We start from the raw sequence: 25639 nt of genomic DNA, 5'->3' as shown, positions 1-25639 counted from the left end.
TCGCCTCGCGGATCAAAGAAATAGGTATCTTTTTGTCGTTCGCCAAGTCATTATTAAACTCGCGACAAAAATTCCAGTTTCTGATTCTCTAGAAGCCCAAATATTCAATCTCTGTAAGACGTTTTGAAGAGAATCGACAACATCCCTCTAAGACGGAAGATTCGAGAGCTCGTCAGTCCTTAATTAACTGTCTTATCTCCGTAAGGGAAGAACCTTCACTTTTTTAAACTTTTAGTCCCCGATTTTGTCACCCGGTTCAACTAGTTCTTTCTCTCTTGGGTAGTCAGTCCTATTTGGGCTGTTGTTATCGGAGGCAAGAACCTTTCCTTTTTTAATTTGGTTCATTTTAGACTGCGTGTTTTTATCTTATAACAAACTAATTTTGAGTATGAATCGCGAAATAATAAAATTTAATTGTCTCGATCGTTCATATTTTTTCCTTTGCAGATCTGGGGTATAGTTTACAATGAGGATTAAGTTCCTCCCTTCTATAACCCTTTTTTAATAATAATATGTTATATGTTATTATTTAAATAAAGTTGTTATATATATATTAATATAACGTAAACCATGTAAAATTGTGATGAAAAAGTCATGTTTGTTTCATTAGAAAAAATAATTCTCTTCTTGAGATGACCAACCAACACGGACTGAATCATTTATAGTAAGTGCACGTTCCGTTGACTGGTAATTTTCTGTCGATGATGTGTTTGCCTCGGTGGTGTCTGCCCTCAAATCCCATGGATGTTTCATTAACAAATAAATAACAAATTTAGGAATAAAAAACTCGTCATGAATAGGAACAATAGGTAAGCTAAATTACACCTGTACGTCGTTAATTAAAAGAAAGTTCCGTCTCGAAGTGAACCCAAATCGCCGGCAAAACAGCTTTGTCTGGAGAATTAATACCTGAATATTAAATGAATGGAGAGGAATAGTTTCTAGAAACCTTGAATGGAATCTTAAAAGCTTTTGGTGTTTACAGGAGCAGTTATTTCACAGAAGAAGGCAATTTAAGTGGCTGAGAAAACATTTCAAAACTCAAATACGAGGCGTTTTTTAGTGTTAGTACTTATGAGTGGTCCAAAAAATTCTCTCTTTTCCTTTAAGAAACTTTTCTGGTCGATTTTACATTCTTATATCTGCACTGAACTAGTAATTTTCTTTTATTAAAAATAAACTTCTTCTGTAAACTTGGTTCCTTATTATATTCAGTTCAAGAAATTGCCTAACTTAACTCAGGTTATTAATTACAGCTGTGGATGTTATTTCCAGTTATGTATTCGCAAGATAAATGGGTAGAAGTTTTACGAACAGAAATCTTTAAAGTGGTGATAAAGACAGTGCATCTATAGTATGGAGTTACATAAAGATTGCTTTGTTGAAAGTTGGTAATGATTTCTCAATTAAAGACTTTATTCTCTTACAAGGTAGGTCATAAGTAAAGCAAACATACTGGACAAGAGTTCAAAAGTGTAATCGTAGATTAGACAGTCTTATTTTTTCAAAACTAATACAGTTGTAATCTCATATCTTAAATTAAAAATACTTTCATGAGTAAGACATTTATTGACAGCCTTGCGTTTCACTGTCCCACAGGCGGGATCGTAATTAGAGCATATTAAGTTGAGTGCAGCTGAACCGAAATTTTGGGTGAAAGCGTACACACACTGTATTGAATTAATTTGGACGAAGCTCTCTACTTTATCGTACATCATGATAAACTGCAAAATACTATCGGAAATGAGCTATTTCCTAGATCCTAAAGTTGAATCTTTTTAAAGCTTTTAAAAAAGCTGTCGGTTAGTACCTGAGAATATATAATATTAAAGAGAAAAAGTGACCCAGCCGACAAAACTTTTGAAAATAGAATAACAAGGTGACATTTATTTCTTTAGATCTATCGGTACGTTTTTACTTAATTTAAGAGTAACTCCAATGGGAAAAGAAAGTATTCTCTCCTCATAATAATTCCGATTTTTTTCATACTGGCTATTTGAAGATTCCTTGATGATTTTTTCGTTCCACACAAAGAAAAACCTAACTAACCGGAAGCTCACTAATCGTTCCACTTATATCGTTGTGTAGTTTTCTAGAAGCGACGAGATGCATCGCTTTTCATTTTAATCATTTAGATGTTTGTACCGTTTCTATCCTTCGAGTCTACCCTCATTTCACCAAAAAATGAAATGGAAATGCATGTTGCTCGGCTAAGAAGTTAAAGCTATTTGAAAGAAAAACTTTATATATAGTTTTCCAACCATCAATCTACGCTCTCCTAAGGTTGCGAAGAGGCAGGTTTGCTGGGGCGATACGAGAAAGGTCTGGGACCCTGTAAACTAGCTGCAATAAACCTTCTCTGAATCCTGGCATCCGAAGAGCGTAAATTATAGGATTTACAAGTGAGTTAGCTAAGAATAGAACTACCACAGCCATATGAAAATTCGACTATCGCCAGATGGATGATCAAATATGTACTCCGCCGCTGTAGCTGCCGCTTCTTCTTCACAAAAACAGCAATGGTGATGATATTAAGGATGACAATGGCCAGACATTCGATGATGAGGACCACAAGCCATGGAATACACTGAGAAGCTGAGGAGAAAGGCTCCATTTTCTCCGAGCTCTGTTAGCTGCCATAAAAATAACAGAAAAAAGTTCAATTAAAGATAAAATGCAATATGACTTCAATATTCTCAATAAAGAAATATGTCAAATATTGCTTTTTACGCATCTTTAACGTATTTTGAAGAACTAAGTTTCGTCCATTGACTTAAACTGATCCTCATGTTTCTTTATGCGAGATTCCTATCCGGAATTTTAATCATTCAGCCTGTTCAGTTTTTTTTATTTCGATAAATATGATATAAAACTTTTTCGATATTCACTGAATAAGCGGAAAGCTTTGCCACAAGTGATCTCCATTGCTTGAACGAAATTTAAGCCTCCAAAAACAGACGGCAACAAAAAATTTGGAGATCTTCCGGAAATAGAGTAGAAAGACTAAGTAGAAAGACCTGCTCCTCTTCTCGGTGCCGCTTTTAGAAATACGATTGTTGTTGTTACCGCCTTGTTGAAAATTTCAAAGACCAATTAACTTTAGATGGGTTGAAATATTAATAGCATTTTTAAAAGGAAAAACATCTCTTATATTTTATTTTCTACACCCAGAAAGTTTAATCATTGTCTATTCTCGCTTCCGATAACTTTCTTCCTTTGTCAATATCATAGGCAACAAACTAGAGAAAGAGATCATTTTCGTCGCGTTACGATTATTAAGATTATCAATGACATATTTCCGTCCATATTGATTCAGTTTTCCTCATCACATCGAAGGCAGAATTTGCGAACGAATCTTAAGAATATTTTGAACTTGCCTCACTGATAACGAAAGTGTTTCTATCCATCAACGAATTGAGTTCAAGTCAAATGCGGAAAGGGCGGTTTTCAAATAGAAAAGAAAGCAGCATGCTGAGGAAGAGTGCAATGCTGACTAAACTTATCAGTTTTTCCGAATTACCATAGCAACAGAATTATATTTGCTACCTTTCTTTTGTGCTTTGACTCAATTTCATGTTCCTATTTTTTGGTGCAATACATATCTCAAAGTTTGATAATTCAGTCTCCCTCTATTTTTGGAAAAAATTTCTTCTTTTTCAGCAATACAACATTCTTTTGAAATACTCTGAGTAAGCAAAAGCCTTTATACAATAGATCTCAGTTGCCTTAATCGTTTTATAAGCATCATTAGAAACAAGCTAAAATGTTCCACATACTTGTAAAAGATTGTCGATGTGCGTAAATATGATAACAAAGATGGCAAGAGGGGAACAAGTCCTCTCCTTAACATGGTAAATGTTGTACTCGGTAATGAAACCAACAAATAGCTTTTCATCGTCTCGTCACGAACGTGTAACGAATGCTGAGAAGCAACAGGCTTCTCACAAGAGGTCTCAAATTCATCAACTGTTTCATAAGCATTAAAAGAAGGAAAAAAACTAAAATTCTCAAATTTTCCACAGACTGACAAAGGATTTTTCATAACTTCTCTCCACCCATTTACCTGGTTTTACCTCATCTCACCGATGTTAGAGTTTGTAAACGAATGAAATCTTATGAACATACCTCACTGATAATGAAGTACGTCGTATCCTCTTAAAAATAAGTTAGAGTCAAATTTCCATCCATATTGATTCAGTTTTCCTCATCTCACCGAAGGTAGAATTTGCAAACCAATCTTAAGAATATTTTGAACGTGCCTCACTGATAGCGAAAGTGTTTCTATCCTTTAACGAATGGATTTTAAGTCAAATGCAGAAAGGGCGGTTTTCAAATGGAAAAGAAAGCAGCATGCTGAGGAAGAGTGCAATGCAGACTAAACTTATCACTTTTAGAACTTCAATTTAGTTTTTCCGAATGATTGACAGATAATAGCTAAAAGGAAAACGACGTTTTTAGAGCAGCTAAACAGGCATTACAGATAAAAGTATCCGCCTGAACTTCGCGATTTTTAGTGTGTTTAAAGTCCTGTATCGTCGTAAATCCAACTACAAAACAGCTAAATATAGAGAATCAACATAAGCACATCAAACGAGTGGAAATAAATAGTTTCTAAAATCCTTGAATGATGGTTTGAAAGCTTTTGGTTTTTACGGGAAAAATTATGTCATTGAAGCAGAAGTAAGGGAGGTAAGCATCATCATTTATAGGCATCAAAAGAAACAATCTAACATTCTAAAAACTTTTCCACATGCTGTAATACGATAACAAAGATGGCAAGAGGGGATCAAGTCCTCTCTTCAACATGATAAATGTTGTACTCGGTAATGAAACAGGAAGATCTTTTCATCGTCTCGTCACGAACGTGTAACGAAGGAACAAGCTTTTCGCAAGGTCTCAAAATCCTCAACCGTTTCATAAGCATTAAAAGAAGGAAACAAAACCAAAATTCTCAAATTTTCCACAGGCTTACAGAGGATTTTCCATAACTTCCCTCCACCCATTTTAACTCGCTTTACCTTCTCTCCCCAAAACTAGAGTTTGTAAACGAATTAAATTTTACTAACATACCTCACTAATAACGAAGTACCTCGATCCTCTAAAAATTTGACCAAAGGCGGTTTTCAGAATGAATAAGAAAACAACAAGCCAAGGAATAGTGATAGAGAAAAAACACACAACTATCAAGACTCAAAATTAGCTTTCCAAATGTGTGACATATGATATTTATAGATGTCGTAAGACGTTTTGACTGCAACTGAACAGGAACAACAAGTAAGCTACACTACACCTGTACGTCGTTAATTCAAAGAAAGTTCCGTATCTATGTGAACCCAAATCGCCGGCAAAACAGCTTCTTCTGGAGAATTAATATCTGAATATCAAATAAATGAAGATGAATAGTTTCTAGAAACCTTGAATGCAGTTTTGAAAGCTTTTGGTGTTTATGGCAGAAGTTATATCACTAAAGAAGGAAATTTAACTGGCTTAGAAAACATTTCAAAATTGAAATACGAGGCATATTTTCCTTTTTTTTAATTTCGGTTCACAATATTTTCTTTTTTTCCTTAAAAAACTTCTTGAGTCGATTTTTCATTTGGTGATAATTTTTTCTTTGATTTTAAGTTGAAAAGTTGTGGCAGCGTGATCTAAGGTGTTAAGACACTCATCAGAACAAAGAGTGCGACATTGTGGAGAATCATGTAAATGTCTGAAAATGTGAGAGGTCCTATCAAGTGCTCTTGTACGCGTGTGGATAAATGTCGAGGGGTTTCGCCGACATATCAGGCGTTAGAGCCCTCACATAAAAACTTGTAAACCACACACGTACGGAGCCCACGAGGGATAGGGTCTTTCACCCCAAACATATCGCCTATTTTAAAAGATGAAAAAAGCTAACTTTACATCGATGTTGTTACAATAACACTTAGCAAATTGGCGAACCCTTTTTTGCGTGACAAAAGAAAAAGAGCCAATGTAAGGTAATTTAAAATAAAAGTTTGTAGTAGTGTCTGAAACGGAGACCGGGGGATCGCACTCATCACGGTGAGCGTGAGGTACCGATGACAACCCTTGAACCAGATTGGCTGGAAAAAAATTCTTTTTAAGGATTTCAGTGAGTTTCTAGATCTCTTCGTGGAAACCCAACCATGTGTTGTTGATCTTGTAGGCTCTATCAACAAGAGTGCGAATGAGATCCAGTTTGTAGGGATAAGGTATAAAGCTAAAATAATTAGTCAACAGGCCCGTAAAGGTTTTCTAACAGTCAAAACTTAATCACCAACTTTATCATGTTAATGTAGTAATTTCTTAATTAAAGACTTTATTTTCTTGCAAGTTAGGTCATAAGTAAAGCAAACCTACTGAATAGAACTTCAAGAGTACCGTCATAAATTCGACGGTGTAATTTTTTGAAACTAATACGGTTGTAATCTCATATCTTAAGTTAAAAATATTCTCATGAAAAAGACATTTATTGACAGCCTCACGTTCACTATCTCACAGGCGGGATCATAAAGGAAGTAATTAGGATATGTTAATTTGACTGCAGCTGAACCGAATTTTGTATGGAAGCATACACCTGATTTGCGTTAATTTGGACCAAGTCCGTTACTCTATCGTGGTCAAACTGCAAAATACTATCAGAGATGAGCTATATCCTTGATCATAGAGTTTAATTTTTTAAAAGCTGTTGCTTAGTACCTAAGAATATATAATATTAAACGGGAAAAATGATCCAGCCGACAAAACTTTAGAAAATAAAATAACACGGCGACGTTTATTTCTTTTGATCTACCACTGCATTTGTATTTAATTTAACTCCAACTCCGGTTGATAAGGGTAGTCTTCTCTCCTCATGATGATTCCGATTTTTGATACTTGCCATTTGAAAACTCGACGTTCTGCCTTTCCCTGAAGCAATAAAACCCACCAATATTTATAATTTGGTTATCGACTACATTCAAAGTGGTGGTTCTTATACCTCTGATGGCAAGCAGCTGCAGTTATGTGTTTATTTTTGAGACCCTATCGAGTGTTCCCCATTCTATCTAATTTCCCTTTTAGTTACCTGTGCAGTTGCTGGTTAGGCTATCTCAGTCATCATCCTCGATTATTTTTTTTTCACTCAGAGAGAAAATAAACTGAATGGAAGCTCACTAATCGTTGCACTTGTATCGCTATTGAGTTTTCTAAAAGCGACAAAATGCATTGCTTTTCATTCTTATCGTTTAGATGTTTCTATCGTTAGTCAATTGCAACTCTTATATGAGTCTACTCGTCTACGTTCAGCCAGAACTCGATTCGGAGACTGGAGCGTATCGCCTAACCATATTGCAGATCCCAGATCATATAAAATCCAAAGACAGTACGCGATATTCAAAGCGTAGTGCTTGAAGGTGTTTTTGGCTCCTACAGTCTTTGTTTCGTTTGAGACGATTTTGTCCCGGAGTTTTTGTGTTCATTTACATAATTTACATAGACGAATCCAAACTTTTGAAGGCTGTATTTTAAACGTACGAAAATATATATACATAATGAGGCAATTCAAGTGAGGAATTATGATTATATTGCAGCCTTACTTTCTCTAGAATGGGGTGGGGAGTGGGGGAGCGTGATAAATAGAGAATAATACATGGGCGCACGTAGATATGGAATTTCTCTTCGAGTTGAGCACGAGAAGAGAAATTCCACATCTACAAGCAACCATGTTTTATTTTGTTTATCATAGAAACACAATAGCCCTTTACTAGGAAGAAAAGCCGACTTCATTAAGGAATGAAAATAGGTGAATCAACAATCCTCGAATAACAATCGTAGAGTGCGTTGGCGCTGACTCTTAAGATGGAAAAATGCGTTGAATCATGATTACAAAAACAACAATGGTCGTAATTTTCAATTTACAAAATTCTCATTCATTGACTTTCTCCTTTCCGACAGAAGAGGTCTTCCAGGTAAACGGCCAAAATCGGCCAGTGGCAAATCTTCCAGTTGTCGATTTTCATTCTCAGCCGAGAGAAATGCTGACACCAAAGCCACTGAATACGTAACTTTCGGTTTTTCTATTAGTATATTGGTTTTCTTGCCCTTCTAGGAAAGTTTGAACCTCATTGTCTGTCAGCGATACGGATTTTTTAGTGTTTTTAGCCACCATAAGAAAGCTCTGACAAACAATTTGTAATGAGAATCGTGAAGGCTTGGCCGTTCATTCATCAACCTGACCGAGTGGCGCCAAAGGCGAGTGACTTATAAGCAGCTGATTGAAAAATACGATGTTTCTTCACGTGTGTTGTTACGGCTTTTCTCGGGGCCGGAATCCCCGTATAACACCGCAGTTTATGTGATATAAGGAGTTATTTAAGCCGGAAATGCAGAACTTTGGAGTACTTTTTCAATGCACGATCGCTCACCCTGGCCGGTTTCGATGAACTTGTAGAAACTTAGTAAAAAGTTCTTTATTGCTTTTGTAAAGTATATTTCTTAACAATACACACGTGTATATAACAACACAACCGTGTTTAGACCGTGTTTAGACTGTAAACATAGACTCTCATCTAAACACTTCTGTTGATCACGCACTTCAATTCTTGAAAACTGCAGGAGTCTTACGTCTGTTTGTCAATCAATCCGAAACGTAGACATCGTAAACCCAGTTTTTTTAACTAATCAGCCTTTTTGAACTTAAGACTCCTTATTTATATATGTGGTTACAATGGCAACATTTTTTTGCCTCATTTAATGATTTTTCCCTCCTGTTTCCGCCAAACGCAATACAACGCAATGATAAAGTGGTCGAGGAAATCTTTTGACAACATACGATGAAAAACGCTCGTAAAATGCAAATTTTAAAAATATCGGTTAACTAGTTAGTTGTCCGTAATAAAACAATTTAATAAGAAGTCGTCCACCCAGCAGGATAACCCGAATAGCATCGGCATGAAACCTGCATAAAAATAATCCTGACATAAAAACTACTGTCAATGTCATACCCCTTGGAACCTTAATAGCGAGTTAATGATAATGTCATTATGTTCTAGATCCCCAATGCAACGTAGAGAGGCCTGTAAGGGCCTTTGTGCCTTTACATGGGCCGGATATCAGACCTGGAGCATAAAAATGAAATTAGACATACGAAGATTAATTACTTTCAATATCACAACAATCTCAGAAATTCACTTGCCTATACCGAAAAGTCTCATCGAAGATTCAATACTTAGCTGAGGTTTCTTTCGTTGATATAAATATACATATATTTCTCTAGCATGACAAATGCCGACTACATAATATATCAGTGAAAAGAAGAAAAGGAAATTCCAAAGCTATAAGGCTCACGAGGAAATATTTGCAGTGGTTTTAAGTTTTCGTCGTTAGTGTTCTTGATCAACAGCATGCACTAACTAAATAAATGTAATTACAAACTTCTAACGAGTCTAGGACTGAGGTGATATCCTTTCGATAAGAATATCAGGGCCGTTATCACAGTGCTGCGCACTGATATCTCAGATCCTTCTATTTTTCCGCTCATAAATGTTAGAAATGGTCTGTAAGAGTTGAGTGCTTCATCAAACTTTCCTGATGGACTGATACAGCCTTTCGTTACCAGTCTTCCTCGGGGTGTCTTGATATTGCGGGGCGGAAGACACTATGTTGATGTTGTTGAATCTGAGGGGTTAAGGAGATGAATTGTTTACTCATACACCGTTGTGAAAGACGACTTTTCCCAGGTAAATATAAGCATAACTTAGTTGATGTTCGTTCCATAATTTTTCTTACTGTTCATATCGAAGAATAGCGAAAACCTCGATCAGAAATCTAATTCGAAAGGAAGCAGCGAAAGTGGTTGTCGCTACCGGTTATTTCTTTCATTCTTGCCTTCCAACAGTTTATGTTTTAAATGAGATATTAACTCCGTCATTACGCTGCTTGTGATTCAGCCCACAGTGAGGTGTTTATTTCTGTAAAGTGAATGAATTTCGATGAAAACTTGCAGTCTTTAAAATTTCACACTATAAGTAAACAAACTAAACGTCATATTAAATGTTTCACTTCGTCGCGCAAATGAAAGTGCTACTGATGCCATATCGCTACGCTGTTTATTCGACTCATTGTTATGAATACCAGCGATGTATTTGGTATCGAACTATCAACAGACTGGATAACTGATCCACAGCAATGTTAAGGCATTTTACTCTAACTGATCGATAAAGTTGATATAGTTCCGCAATCTTCATTCTGCATGATCAATTGCTTTTTTATTGTTAATCAAGTATTTCATCATGCGGTCTATGTAAGGATAGCAATGGTTCGAAAGTTTGATCAATGCTTGATAATTACCTTCCCAAACCCTTACAATACATTAACCGAGACATTATGACTACACATCTTTTATGACAAACCCTACTCCCGCCTCTTAAACAGTTTTGAGATCTGACAAATTTGCTTATGGCCTAACCGGTTCTACTCTCTCTGAGAATGGACAGGCAGTCAGTGGTCACGCTCCAGCAAGGACTGCCGTAGGAAGTACGTAAATTTTGTGTCTAATGCTAGCGCTGCAAATGAGTAACGACATTTTCTCTGGCACATCTTTGATCGTGAAAACGCGCGCGCAAGAGATCCGTCACTCGCTTGCGCGAACCACGGGGCGAATACTTTCAGTTTCTATGTAAACTTTTCTGGCAATTACGAGTTTACCTGTTTGGGCCTGATCTCGATAACTGCTGAGTACCGCTTTTTCGTTGACAAGATACGCGTCGCATAAAACACGCATAGCCGTCTTTCCATGCTTGTGATGGGAAAGTTACCCTGAAAACAAGTGACAGAGCAGTTTTTGAAAGCTGCCTAAGCATTCATTTGATCTGAAGGGAAAATATTTAGTGCATGATTAAAATTCTATTTTCATTTTCCATTGTGTGGATGTTTCAGGGATTTAATTATCGTCCATTTCTCCCGTCCATTGCCAAAAATAAAGTGACACCTTCTTAGAGCTTTTCGAAAAGCTCGCGATCGCGATTGTTAAATGCACGATGGACCCACGTGCTCTCCTCAACCCTGAAAACATGTATCTGTTTTTGTATTATCAATATTATCTATTAATTTTTTTAAATTCATTTTTGACGTATGATTCTCTTCCATTTCGTCAATTGTCCGAGCTTGAGTTTCAATAATTGAGTGATTTTGCAAAGGTGAAAGTCTGGGCAACGGAAAAAGTACGGAGCGGTTCGTCAAAAAAATCGATAAAAACTCAATATTACTCTTTATTTGATCCTTTTCAACTACATATCACACTTGTCTGAACTGGAATTTTACTTTCCGTGTGACTGTACAAACCAAAAGCGGAAAACTATTGAGCGGTGTGTGAAAGAAAGGTTAGAACAGGTTGTCCGAGTTCAGTTATTTTTTATTTCATGAGACAAAAGAAAATGTTGAGAGTTTTAGCTGAGACTGGCCCTCCTATAAGTATGTCCTAAATTTTTGGCAGGATTTTAGAACACGAGAGTGCTCTCGTGTCATAATTCAAATGTTCCATGCTAATTATCTTAAACATCTGACAGATTAGAACAGATTAACCTTCCGTCGGATGTGAGATTAGATCTTTCCCAGCCAAAGGATAGAAACCTCCTATTGTGTAATGAGTGGAGGTATGCCCGAAAGGTGAACAAAACAGAAAGTGTAATGTATACGCAAACCTCGCTCTCCTAGAAGGTTCTATCGACCAATTCCTAAACTCGATTTTAAGGTATAAGACTCCAAAAATGCCTTATTTTCATCGTAGTCACTATGGAAGGGCTAAAGCAACCCAACAATCCCAAATTTTGAGGCGTTGTATTAAAACATATTATGAATAAACAACAGTAGTGAAGTTTTTCGTCGGACGCCGAAGCTTGATTGATTTTGTTCGTGCGGATCGTGTGCCTCGCTCCCACGCTTGCGTGACACTGGTGCCAATATATTCACAAAAAAACAGCTGAGTTCTGATCGCCTCGCGGATCAAAGAAATAGGTATCTTTTTGTCGTTCGCCAAGTCATTATTAAACTCGCGACAAAAATTCCAGTTTCTGATTCTCTAGAAGCCCAAATATTCAATCTCTGTAAGACGTTTTGAAGAGAATCGACAACATCCCTCTAAGACGGAAGATTCGAGAGCTCGTCAGTCCTTAATTAACTGTCTTATCTCCGTAAGGGAAGAACCTTCATTTTTTTAAACTTTTAGTCCCCGATTTTGTCACCCGGTTCAACTAGTTCTTTCTCTCTTGGGTAGTCAGTCCTATTTGGGCTGTTGTTATCGGAGGCAAGAACCTTTCCTATTTTTCACCTGGTTCTGTCTCCCACGGGTGGTCAGTCCTACTTGGGCTGTTGTTATCTGAAGGCAGAACCTCTCCTTTTTTAATTTGGTTCTATCTCTCTTAGGGTGTTGGTTCATTTTAGACTGCGTGTTTTTATCTTATAACAAACTAATTTTGAGTATGAATCGCGAAATAATAAAATTTACTTGTCTCGATCGTTCATAGTTTTTCCTTTGCAGATTTAATATAACGTAAACCATGTAAAATTGTGATGAAAAAGCCATGTTTGTTTCATTAGAAAAAATAATTCTCTTCTTGAGATGACCAACCAACATGAACTGAATCATTTACAGTAAGTGCACGTTCCGTTGACTGGTAATTTTCCGTCGATGATGTGTTTGCCTTGGTGGTGTCTGCCCTCAAATCCCATGGATGCTTCATTAACAAATAAATAACAAATTTAGGAATAAAAAACTCGTCATGAAGAGGAACAATAGGTAAGCTAAATTACACCTGTTCGTCGTTAATTAAAAGAAAGTTCCGTCTCGAAGTGAACCCAAATCGCCGGCAAAACAGCTTTGTCTGGAGAATTAATAACTGAATATTAAATGAATGGAGAGGAATAGTTTCTAGAAACCTTGAATGGAATGTTAAAAGCTTTTGGTGTTTACAGGAGCAGTTATTTCACAGAAGAAGGCAATCTAAGTGGCTGAGAAAACATTTCAAAACTCAAATACGAGGCATTTTTTAGTGTTCGTACTTATGAGTGGTCCACAAAATTCTCTCTTTTTTTTAAAAAAACTTCTCTGATCGATTTTACATTCTTATATCTGCACTGAACTAGTCATTTTCTTTTATTAAAAATAAACTTCTCCTGTAAACTTGGTTCCTTATTATATTCAGTTGAAGAAATTACCTATCTTTAATCAGGTTATTAATTACAGCTGTGGATGTCATTTCCAGTTATGTATTCGCAAGATAAATGGGTAGAAGTTTTACGAACAGAAATCTTTAAAGCGGTGATAAAGACCGTGCATCTTATAATATGGAGTTACATAAAAATTGCGTTGTTGAAAGTTGGAAATAATTTCTTAATTAAAGACTATTTTCTTAAGTAAAGCAAACATACTGGACAAGACTTCAAAAGTGTAATCATAAATTAGACAGTCTTATTGTTTTAAAACTAATACAGTTTTAATCTCATATTTTAAATTAAAAATACTTTCATGAGTAAGATATTTATTGACAGTCTTGCGTTTCACTGTCCCACAGGCGGAATCGTAATTAGAGCATGTTAAGTTGAGCGCAGCTGAACCGAAATTTTGGATGAAAGCGTACACTTGCTGTATTGAGTTAATTTTGACGAAGCCCTCTACTTTATCGTCCTTAAACTGCAAAATACTATCGGAGATAAGCTATATCCTAGATCCTAAATTTGAATTTTTAAAAGCTGTCGGCTGGTACCAGAGAATAAATAATTTTAAAGAGGAAAAGTGACCTAGGCGACAAAACTTTTGAAAATAGAATAACACGGTGACATTTATTTCTTTAGATCTATCGGTGCATTTTTACTTAATTTAAGAGTAACTTCAAAGGGAAAAGAAAGTAATCTCTCCTCATAGTGATTCCGATTTTTTCATACTGGTTATTTGAAGACTTCTCAATTATTTTTTTTCGTTCCACTCAACGCAACACGTTTCATTTTAATCATTCAGATGTTTGTACTGTTTCTATCCTTAGTCTACTCTCATATCACCAAAAAATGAAATGGAAATGCATGTTGCTCGGCTAAGAAGTTAGAGCTATTTGAAACAAAAACTTTATATATAGTTTTCCAACCATCAATCTACGCTCTCCTAAGGTTGCGAAGAGGCAGGTTTGCTGGGGTGATACGAGAAAGGTCTGGGACCCTGTAAACTAGCTGCAATAAACCTTCTCTGAATCCTGGCATCCGAAGAGCGTAAATTATAGGATTTACATGTGAGTTAGCTAAGAATAGAACTACCATAGCCATACTAATATGAAAATGCATCTTAAAGCAAGCGGAGGAAAGGTGAATACACTTTACATACATGATTGTCCCTGGTAGAATACAGAGTAACGATGCAAGTGAGACGATAAGCGCAGTACCTGTCAGTTTGCTTTCTCTTTTGGACCTAGAATGGATTTGAGGATGACGACTACATCGTACTTTGATAATAATGAGGATGTAAGATACACAGATAACAAATAGAGAAACTGCATAAAATGGGATATACAAGTATGTATCAATTTCAGTTCCATCAGCAATTTCCCATAAAAAAAATTGAGCGGCTTCTCTAACAATAGGTATTAACCAAATGACAATAATTATGGCTCTATAAACCCATTTGCTCACAAAGCAATGCCTGAATGGACAAAATGTTGCGTGTAGCCGCTCTAAGGAAACAGCAATAAGATTTGTAAGGGAAGTGAAATAGAATAAATGTAGAAATACAAAAGATAAACGATTAAACCAAATAGTTTTTCGTCTGTAATTCCATAGAGGACAATACCACTCCATTTTTATTTCAATCTGCAGCGGCCCACAAACTGCGCCCACTAACTAAATGAACTATGACTTCAATATTCTCAATAAAGATGTATGTCAAATATTGCTTTTTACGCTTCTTTAACGTGTTTTGAAAAACTAAGTTTCGTCCATTGACTTAAACTGATCCTCGTGTTTCTTTATGCGAGATTCATATCCGAAAATATAATTATTCAGCCTGTTCCCTTTTTTTTTATTTTGAAAAAGACGAATATAATAATATAGAACTTTTTCGATGATCACTGAATAAACGGAACGCTTTGCCACTAGTGATCTCAATTGCTTTTAGTGCAGCTAAACAAGAATTACAGGTAGAGGCATCCGCCTATAAACTCCCCGATTGTTATTGTGATTAACGTCCTGTATGGTGGTAAATCCACCCACAAAACAGCTGAATAGAGAATCAACATTAGCACATTAAACGAGTGGAAATAAATAGTTTCAAAATCCTTTAATGATGGTTTGAAAGCTTTTGGTTTTTACGGGGAAAATTATATCATTGAAGCAGAAGAAAGGGAGGTAATTAAGCATCATCATTGAGAGGCATCAAAAGAAACAATCTAACATTTTGAAAACTTTTCCACATGCTATTATACGATAATAAAGATGGCAAGAGGGGATCAAGTCCTCTCTTCAACATGATAAATGTTGTACTCGGTAATGAAACAGGAAGATCTTTTCATCGTCTCGTCAAGAACGTGTAACGAAGGAACAAGCTTTTCGCAAGGTCTCAAAATCCTCAACCGTTTCATAAGCATTAAAAGAAGGAAACAAAACCAAAATTCTCAAATTTTCCACAGTCTTACAGAAGATTTTCCATAACTCCTCTCCACCCATTTTAACTCGCTTTACCTCCTCTTCCGAAAACTGAAGTTTGTGAACGAATTAAATTTTACTAACATACCTCACTGATAACGAAGTACTTCGTATCCTCTAAAAAGTAAGTTAGAGCCAAATTTGACCAAAGGCGCTTTTCAGAATGAATAAGAAAACAACAAGCTAAGGAATAGAGATAGAAAATAAACACACCACTATCAAGAGTCGAAATTAGCTTTCAAAATGTCTGACATATGATATCTAACCCTAGGATGACGGAAGACGTCTTGAGTGCAGCTGAATAGGAACGACAGGTAAGCTGTAACTGGCCGAGAAACCACTCAAAATTGAGATACGAAGCGTTTTCTTAATGCTTTTAATTATGGTCACAAAATTCCTTTTTTTCCTTTAAAAAAAACTTCGTTAATTGATTTTTCATTTCTTATGTTGACACTGAACTAATAACTTTCTTTTATTAAAAATAAACTTATTTAGAAAACTTAGTTCCTTATTATATTCAGTTCAAGGAATTTCCCATCTCAACTCAAGTTATTAATGACAGCTTTGGATTATATTTCCGATGAAGTATTCGCAAGATAACTGCGTAGAAGTTTTATGAACAGAAATCTTTAAAGCGATGGTAAACACTGTGCATGATAAGATTTTGTTGGAAACCAAAAAATAAAGTGGAAATGCATGTTGCTCGGCTAATAAGTTAAAGTTATTTAAAAAACAAACTTCATCAATTGTTTTCCTACCATCAATCTACGCTCTTCTAAGGTTACGAAGAGGCAGGTTTGCTGGGGCGATATGAGAAAGGTCTGGGACCCTACAAACTAGTTGTAATAAACCTTCTCTGAATCCTGGCGTCAGAAGAGAGTAAATTATAGGATTTACAAGTGAGTTAGCTGAGAAAAGAACTACCACACCTATATCCTTCACCTTATCATAGTCAAACTGCAGAATGCTCTGGCAGATGAGCTATTTCAAACTTAAGTAATGCTCAATGATGACCTTCCCAGACCCTCACAATACATTAATCGAGACATTATGATTACAAATCTCTTTTGATAAAAACTGATCGATCTTCTCGGAGTTGGGTGAGGGGAATATATTGACTTAGACGTCAATAACAATCAGAGTAATTTCGAGAAGTCACTATAATACCTTTTTCAATAGAGTTTAAAATTCAAGGCGGTTGAAGTCGGCATAAAGTTTATTACTTAACTATTTAATTCGCAGAAGTGATCAACATGAAACAATATCCTTACATTATCTAGCAAAAAGGTAATGAAAATATTCAAGCTTATCAGGTACAAGTTGTTCATTTGATCTTAAACAAATTCTCATAACTAAATTTACAAGGAAATGGGCAGCAGGTAGAGGGGAGAATTAACAATCAGATCTTGGGAGTTAAAGGGTTAAAGAGCAGAGTGCAAGTGTTAGGATACATGAGTTTCTTTTTTTCTCTTAGCTATCTATTTTTGTTTTGTTTTGTTTTGTTTTGTTTTTTTGCTTTTTCTTTTTCGTTTCTATTAAGTCTCCATAAATGGGTGGATCGCCGATAAAGTGAATATTTCAACCCGAATCAAAAAACACAGCTTTGGAAAATTACGGTTTACCAGTATACCCTCTGGAATTTTCAGGACCTGAATTTTTCAAAACCATTGCAAAACGTTTTTAGTTTGGGTGCAGTTTAGAGAGAATATCCGGTAACCCGAAAGGGCTAAAAGTTTTTTGGTAGACGCAATTTTTTAACTGATAAATAAGAACTTTTTTTCTCCCCGAAAGGCAGGATTGCAGGGGGCTGTGTGTCAACTCCAGAAGTCATTAATTATGGTGGCTCTTGCGGCAAGGTGTTAGTTGATTCGGATTGGGCTAGTCAGCTTAGATCAGAATTGCAATTTTTATCACAACCAGTTACCAGGATTGTCAGTGACGATAACAACAGAATTCAGTTTCCCCGGCCTGAATGAAATAACAGGGTATTGATTTATGTAATCAGAACCTTTGTGTCACGGCTATTGCAAAAAGAAGCTCGGCTCTTTTCCTCATTTCAGTTCTCGGTCCCTAATTACACTTTGAAAGAACGCAAAAACTCAAAATCCTTTTTTTGGCAAAATAAATAATCACTGCTTGAACACATCAAATTCAAACATCCCTCGTACTTTCCAACCATTTATCCGAGATGTTGTTAATTTCCAAAGTGGTACATCGACTTGGGCTATTACACGATTTAAAGTACTTCTAAGGTATTAGGCCGGCTCTGAAAATTTGAACTAATCTCCTAAGATTGTATTAGGATTAGTACACACACCTCCCTCGGTCAATCAATCACACAAGGAGAAGCTCAGCAAACGAAAACGCAAATGCAAATGCAAGGGATTGCACGTGTGAAACACCCCAACGCAAATGCAAACGCAACCGTCAACGCAAGTGACAAAAACATTTTAATTTTCTTAAACTTGCATTTCTGTTCGCTTCCCACGCGTGTGAATCGGCAAAAGCTCAATCATTGTCGGTCATCTTGGAAAAATACCTCTTCTGCGCTTGCGTATCTATCTTTCCCTGCGTTTGCGTTGGACGTGTGAACTCGCTCGCATTACCATTTGCGTTTACGTTTGCATTTGCATCGCACATGTGAACCAGTCTTCAGATCCTTCGATGGAATGACATGCCTATCATAACAGAGCTGAATAAGTTTTCAATCTGGCAATGTTTCTTTTATGTTGAGCCGTTCTGTCTTCATTTCACGACGTTCTACCATTCTCATAAAATAATGATAAACAAAATAAAAGGTCGGCGTTTTGGACTCTTTTGCTTTAACTGGTCAATAAATGGAAGATATTATACGATGGCGATAAGGTATGAATTCTATGTTCGAGTGGCAAGAACAATATCTAAAGAGTGAGCGCAGTAAACGAGTGAGATATTAATCATGCCACAAGAACATCAAATTCATATCTTTGAGCTACCGAGTAATTTTCTTTTCAATTATATGGACAATAAATATACGTGGTTAAGATTGTAAACCTGACTTTGATATTAATTTTGAGTATTAGTAGAAACAAAATTCCCGGTGCCCAAATTCTAAAAGGTTTTACAAATATCACCGTCAGTTAGGCCAAAATATATGTGAACTGGTTTTATAGGCTTAATTAAAATTCGATTACTGACACTGACTAAAATCATCAGATACGTTTATTTTCACCTTCTCTTCACTACAAACCTTTGAAGGCTGTTCAGCACGGACAAATGAAAAATTGTCCTGTGTTTAGTCGCAACTTTCGAGAAAATCCTTGAAAATCCTAATTTTCTCGTTCTCTTCTTGTTCGGGAAATGCATTTACATCCTCTTCGCTTACACAACGAATCTTGCTAACAATTAATATTCAAAACCACGAACAAAACAACTTCATTCAGCAAAGTTTAAACAGGCTTGAATTATGTCGTCGTTTGCTTTGCGTAAAGTGCTTTTCGATTAGGCAGTAAAAGCCTTTTTTAGTGTTCACACAGCCTCGTTAACATATGAGGGTCGGGGAGGGGGTTGGGAAGGGAGTGGGGAGTCCTTCTAAGTTCTTCATCTCAGGTTTGTTAAAAGTCCCATTTATTTTGGTTCAAGTCAAGCTATCATACAAATGATCACAACGTCGAGTAAGTTGAGTATACTGTTTTTATTCAAAGGCAAAATTATACTGTATCAATTATCTGTTCGTAAATCACCTGCGTAGTTTTTCTTACTTACTCAAGATTTTAATGGAAACCAGAAAATAAGATGGAAATGCATGTTGCTCGGCCAAGAAGTTAAAGTTATTTAGAAACAAACTTAATCAATAGTTTTCCTACCATTTATCTACGCTCTCCTAAGGTTAAAAAGTGGCAGATTTGCTGTGGCGTTACGAGAAAGGTCTGGGACCCTGTAAAATAGCTGTAATAAACCTTCTCTGAATCCTGGCATCCAAAGAGCGTAAATTATAGGATTTACAAGTGAGTTAGCTAAGAATAGAACTAGCACAGCCATATTAATATGAACATTCATGAAATAAGTGAAGGAAAAGCCAAGATATGCTAAATATATCATCGCTGGTAGAAAACAAAGTAACGACACAAGTGAGACGATAAGCGCAGTACCCGTCAGTTTTCTTTCTCTTCTGGATCTATAATGGAATTGAGGATGACAACTACATCGTACTTTGATAATAATGAGGATGTAAGATACACAGATAACAAATAGAGAAACTGCATAAAATGGGAGATACAAGTAAGCATTAATTACCTCGAAATAACCAATTTCCCATAGGAAAATTTGGGCGACTTCTCTAACAATAGCTATTAACCAAATGACAATAATTATGGCTCTATAAACCCATTTCCTCACAAAGCGATGCCTGAATGGACAAAATGTTGCGTGTACCCGTTCTAAAGAGATAGCGATGAGATTTGTAAGGGAAGTGAACGAGAATAAATGTACAAATGCAAAAGATATATGACGATACCAAGTAGTCTCTCGTCTGTACTTCCATTGAGGACAGTCTTTCGACATTCTGTTTTCAATCTGTAGCGGCCCAGAGACTACGCCCACCAAGAGATCGACTATCGCCAGATGGATTATCAAATATGTACTCCGCCGCTGTAGCTGACGCTTCTTCTTCACAAAGACAACAGTGGTGATGACATTAAGGATGACTATGGCCAGACATTCGATGATGAGGACCACAAGCCATGGAATACACTGCGAAGCTGAGTAGAAAGGCTGCATTTTCTCTAAGCTCTGTTAGCTGCTATGAAAATAACAGAAAACAGTGCAATTTGAGATAAAACGAAATATGATTTCAATATTCTCAATAAAGATATATGTCAAATATTGCTTTTCACTTTTTTTTTATGTGCTTTGACTAAGTTTCGTCTGTTAACTAAAACTGATCCTCGTGTTTTTTTATGCGGATATGAATACACATCATAGCCTATTCCTTTTTTTCTTTCAGTAAAGACGAATTTAATAATAATTATAGAACTTTTTCGATGTTCACTGAATAAGCGGAAAGTTTTGCCACTAGACTAGTGATCTCAATTGCTTGAAGGAAATTTATTGCCTCCAAAAGCAGATGGCAACAAAAAATCTAGAGATCTTCCGGAAATATAGCAGAAAGATTTAGTAGAAAGACCTACTCCTCTTCTCGATGCCGCCATTAGAAATACTGTGGTTGTTGTTGTTACTGCCTTAAAAAATTTCAAAGACAAATTAACTGTAGGTACGGTGAAATATAACTAACATTTTTAAAAGGAAAAACATCTCTCATGTTTTATTTCCTACACCCAGAAGTTTAGTCATAGTCTTTTCTCGCTTCGGATAAATTTCTTCCCTGGTCAATATCATAAGCAACAAACTGGAGAAAGAGATCTTTTTCGTCGCCTTACGATTACTAACATGATCAATAACATATTTCCGTCCATATTGATTCAGTTTTCCTCATCTCGTCGAAGGTAGAATTTGCAAACGAATATTTTGAACTCACCTCAATGATAACGAAAGTGTTTCTAACCTTTAACGAATTAAGTTTAAGTCAAATTTAGAAAGGGCGGTTTTCACAAAGAAAAGGAAGCAGCGTGCTGAGGTAGAGTGCAATGCAGACTAAACTTATCACCATTAGAACTCCAATTTAGTTTTCCTGAATGATTGACAGATAATAGCTGAAAGGAGGGCGGCATTTTTAGTGCAGCTAAAGAAGCATTACAGATAAAAGCATCCGCCTAAACTCCGCGATTGTTAGTGTGATTAAAGTCCTGCATCGTATTGAATGTAAAGAATCAACATAAGCACATCAAACGAGTGGAAATAAATAGTTTCTACAATCCTTAAATGGAGGTTTGAAAGCCTTTGGTTTTTTCAGGAGAAATTATATCGTTGAAGCAGAAGTAAGGGAAGTAATTAGAACGTGTTAATTTGAGAGCGGCTGAACCGAAATTTTGGATAGAAGCATACATCTGTATTAATTTGAACTAATTTCAAGATGCAAATTTCTCTCGGAGATGAGCTATTTCCTAGATCACGAAGTTGAATTTTTTAAAAGCTGTCGGTCAGTAACTGAGAATATATGACATTAGAGGGAAAAAATGATCCAGGAGACAAAACTTTACAAAATAAAATTACACGGTCACATTTAAGAAGACATTTGTGCACAAAAATCAAACAAAAATGAAATTTTTACGGCAAGAGTCAAAAATTCAAATTGTCTCAATTTTTGCACACAAGTAGACCTTAGTAAGACAAGAAAGGTTGTGCATTTTTTTTTCCTCAAACATGTTTTTATTTTCGAGAAAAGCGAACTGTTCGCTTTCACCCTCCAAAATCGATGGATCGGTTCATAACAGGTCGAAAACTGAACACTTTCGCTCGCTTCGCATTTCAAAGATATTATATCAAGGGAAATCTATCCAACGTTTACTTTTTCATAGACTCTTCGTCATCTGTAAAAAGTAAGTTGTGTAGGAATTAGTTGCGTAGAAGCTTTCAGCAATGCGGAAAAGCAATGTGCTTTCTTCCGTTAAAAAAAAATGTCGGTGAACAAAACCTCTTTTTCTCACCATGTGCCATTATGCAGAATTCCACCAAATTACGTATGTAAATTGCCGAAGGAATGATCTTCAAAATGACGTAAAGTTTTCTTTTGTACTCAATTTGTACTCGTGCTATTTTTTTTTCTGCGTCAGTAAAACTATGATGTTTGTTGACTTTTCTATTTAAAAGCGAGACAATTAATTAAACTAACAAAACTTAATAAACATTGCTCCATTCGATTTTTTTCACGTGAAACTAAAAATTATTTCCCGCCCCCTTAAATTGGAAGTCTCGCTTGTGAATGAAATGGAAGCTTCTTGCTCATTAGAACCGCTCCTTTTTTTTAATTTGGTTCTATCTCTCTTAGGGTGTTGGTTCATTTTAGACTGTGCGTTTTTATCTTATGACAAACTAACTTTGAGTATGAATCGCGACATAATTAGATTTACTTGTCTTGATCGTTCATATTTTTTCCTTTGCAGATTTAATATAGCGTAAAACATGTAAAATCGTGATGAAAAAGCCAAGTTTGTTTCATTAGAAAAATTAGTTCTCTTCTTGAGATGACCAACTAACATGAACTGAATCATTTATAGTAAGTGCACGTTCCGTTAGCTGGTAATTTTCCGTCGATGTTGTGTTTGCCTTGGTGGTGTCTGCTCTCAAATCCCGTGGATGTTTCATTAAAAAAAGCTTTTGGTGTTTACAGGAGAGGTTATATCACAGAACAAGGCAATTTAAGTGGCTGAGAAAACATTTCAAAACTGAAATACGAGGCATTTTTTTAGTGTTCGTACTTATGAATGGTCCAAAAAATTATCTCTGTTCTTTTAAAAAACTTCTCTGATCGATTTTACTTTCTTATATCTGCACTGAACTAGTCATTTTCTTTTTTTGAAAATAAACTTCTCCTGTAAACTTGGTTCCTTATTATATTCAGTTTAAGAAATCGCCTTACTTAACTCAGGTTATTAATTACAGCTGTGGATGTTATTTCCAATTAAGTATTCGCAAGATACATGGGTAGAAGTTTTACGAACAGAAATCTTTAAAGCGGTGATAAAGACCGTGCATCCTATAATATGGAGTTACATAAAAATTGCGTAGCTGAAGGTTAGTAATAATTTCTTAATTAATGACTTAAATTTCTTACAAGGTAGGTCATAAGTAATGCAAACATACTGGACAAGACTTCAAAAGTATAATCATAAATTAGGCAGTCTTACTGTTTTAAAACTAATACAGTTGTAATCTCACATCTTAAATTAAAAATACTTTCATGAATAAGACATTTATTGACAGACTTGCGTTTCACTGTCCCACAGGCGGGATCGTAATTAGAGCATGTTAAGTTGAGTGCAGCTGAACCGAAATTTTGGATGGAAGCATACACTTGCTGTATTGAGTTAATTTGGACGAAGTCCTTTACTTTATCGTAATTAAACTGCAAAATACTATCGGAGATGAGCCATTTCCTAGATCCTAAATTTGAATTTTTAAAAGCTGTCGGTTAATACCTGAGAATATGTAATATTAAAGAGGAAAAGTGACGCAGCCGACAAAACTTTTGAAAATAGAATAACACGGTGACATTTATTTCTCTAGATCTATCGGTGCATCTCCCCTACTTAATTTAAGAGTAACTCCAATGGGAAAAAAAAGTAGTCTCTCTTCATAGTGATTTCAATTTTTTTATATTTGAAGACTCCTCGATGATTTTTTCGTTCCACTCAAAGAAAAACCTAACTGACCGGAAGCTCACTAATCGTTGCACTTATATCTTTGTTTAGTTTTCTAGGTGCATCGCTTTTCATTTTAATCATTTAGATGTTTGTACCGTTTCTATCCTAAGTCTACTCTCATATCAACAAAAAATGAAATGAAAATGCATGTTGCTCGGCTAAGAAGTTTAAGTTATTTAAAAGAAAAATTTCATATATAGTTTTCCTACTATCCATCTACGCTCTCCAAAGGTTGCGAAGTGGCATGTTTGCTAGGGCGATACGAGGAAGGTCTGGGACCCTGTAAACTAGCTGTAATAAACCTTCTCTGAATCCTGGCATCCGAAGAGCGTAAATAATAGGATTTACAAGTGAGTTAGCTAAGAATAGAACTACCACAGCCATCTTAATATGAAAATACATCATAAAACAAGAAGAGGAAAGGTGAATACATGCTACATACATTGTCCCTGGTAGAAGACAAAGTAAAGATACAAGTGAGACGATAAGCGCAGTACCCGTCAGTTTTCTTTCTCTTTTGGACCTAGAATGGAATTGGGGATGACGACTACATCGCACTTTGATAACAATGAGGATGTAAGATACACAGATAACGAATAGAGAAACTGCATAAAATGGGAGATACAAGTAAGCATTAATTACCTCGAAATAACCTATTTCCCATAAGAAAATTTGAGCGACTTCTCTAACAATAGCTATTAACCAAATGACAATAATCATGGCTCTATAAACCCATTTCCTTACAAAGCGATGCCTGAATGGACAAAATGTTGCGTGTACCCGTTCTAAGGAAATGGCAATGAGATTTGTAAGGGAAGTGAAATAGAATAAATGTAGAAATAAAAAAGATAAACGATGAGACCAAAGAGTATTTCGTCTGTAATTCCATAGAGGACAGAGCCACTCCATTTTTATTTCAATCTGCAGCGGCCCAGAGACTGCGCCCACCAAGACATCGACTATCGCCAGATGGATGATCAAATATGTACTCCGCCGCTGAAGCTGCCGCTTCTTCTTCACAAAAACAGCAATGGTGATGATATTAAGGATGACAATGGCCAGACATTCGATGATGAGGACCACAAGCCATGGAATGCACTCTGAAGCTGAGGAGAAAGGCTCCATTTTCTCCGAGCTCTGTTAGCTGCCATAAAAATAACAGAAAACAGTTCAATTAGAGATAAAATGAAATACAAATTCAATATTCTCAATAAAGAAATATGTCAAATATTGCTTTTTACGCTTCTTTAACGTGTTTTGAAAAACTTAGTTTCGTCCATTAACTTAAACTGATCCTCATGTTTCTTGATGTGAGATTCATATTCGGAAATTTAATCATTTAGCCTGTTCCTGCTTTTTATTTCGATAAAGGCGCATTTAATAATATAAAACTTTTTCGATATTCACTGAATAAGCGGAAAGCTTTGCCACTAGTGATCTCAATTGCTTGAACGAAATTTAAAGCCTCCAAAAACAGACGGCGACAAATATTTAAAGATCTTCTGGAAATACAGTAGAAAGACTGAGTAGAAAGACCTGCACCTCTTCTCGGTGCCGCTTTTAGAAATACGGTTGTTGTTGTTATCGCCTTGAAAATTTCAAAGAAAAATTAACTATAGATGGGTTGAAATATTAATAACATTTTAAAAGGAAAAACATCTCTTATGTTTTAT

The 25639-nt window shown here is 35.9% G+C and overlaps 2 protein-coding genes across 2 annotated transcripts; both read right to left on the bottom strand.

The window, feature by feature from the left end:
- Positions 1-19323: 19323 nt before the first annotated feature.
- LOC149040528 (histamine H2 receptor-like) lies at positions 19324-21315 on the bottom strand. The gene has a single exon (XM_089182467.1). The coding sequence runs from the start codon at positions 20422-20424 to the stop codon at positions 19519-19521; it is 906 nt and encodes a 301-aa protein (XP_089038593.1). The 5' UTR covers positions 20425-21315; the 3' UTR covers positions 19324-19518.
- A 2867-nt stretch (positions 21316-24182) lies between these two features.
- On the bottom strand, positions 24183-25099 carry LOC113674533 (adenosine receptor A3-like). Its single transcript, XM_027191010.2, has one exon. The coding sequence runs from the start codon at positions 25089-25091 to the stop codon at positions 24183-24185; it is 909 nt and encodes a 302-aa protein (XP_027046811.2). The 5' UTR covers positions 25092-25099.
- Between the last annotated feature and the right edge of the window lie 540 nt (positions 25100-25639).

The sequence above is a fragment of the Pocillopora damicornis genome, chromosome 9 (genome assembly GCF_964200805.1).
Source record: "Pocillopora damicornis chromosome 9, jaPocDami1.2, whole genome shotgun sequence".
Lineage (NCBI taxonomy): Eukaryota > Metazoa > Cnidaria > Anthozoa > Scleractinia > Pocilloporidae > Pocillopora > Pocillopora damicornis.
The sequence above is the reverse complement of the archived record's forward strand: the minus strand, read 5'-3'. Positions and strand labels throughout refer to the sequence as shown.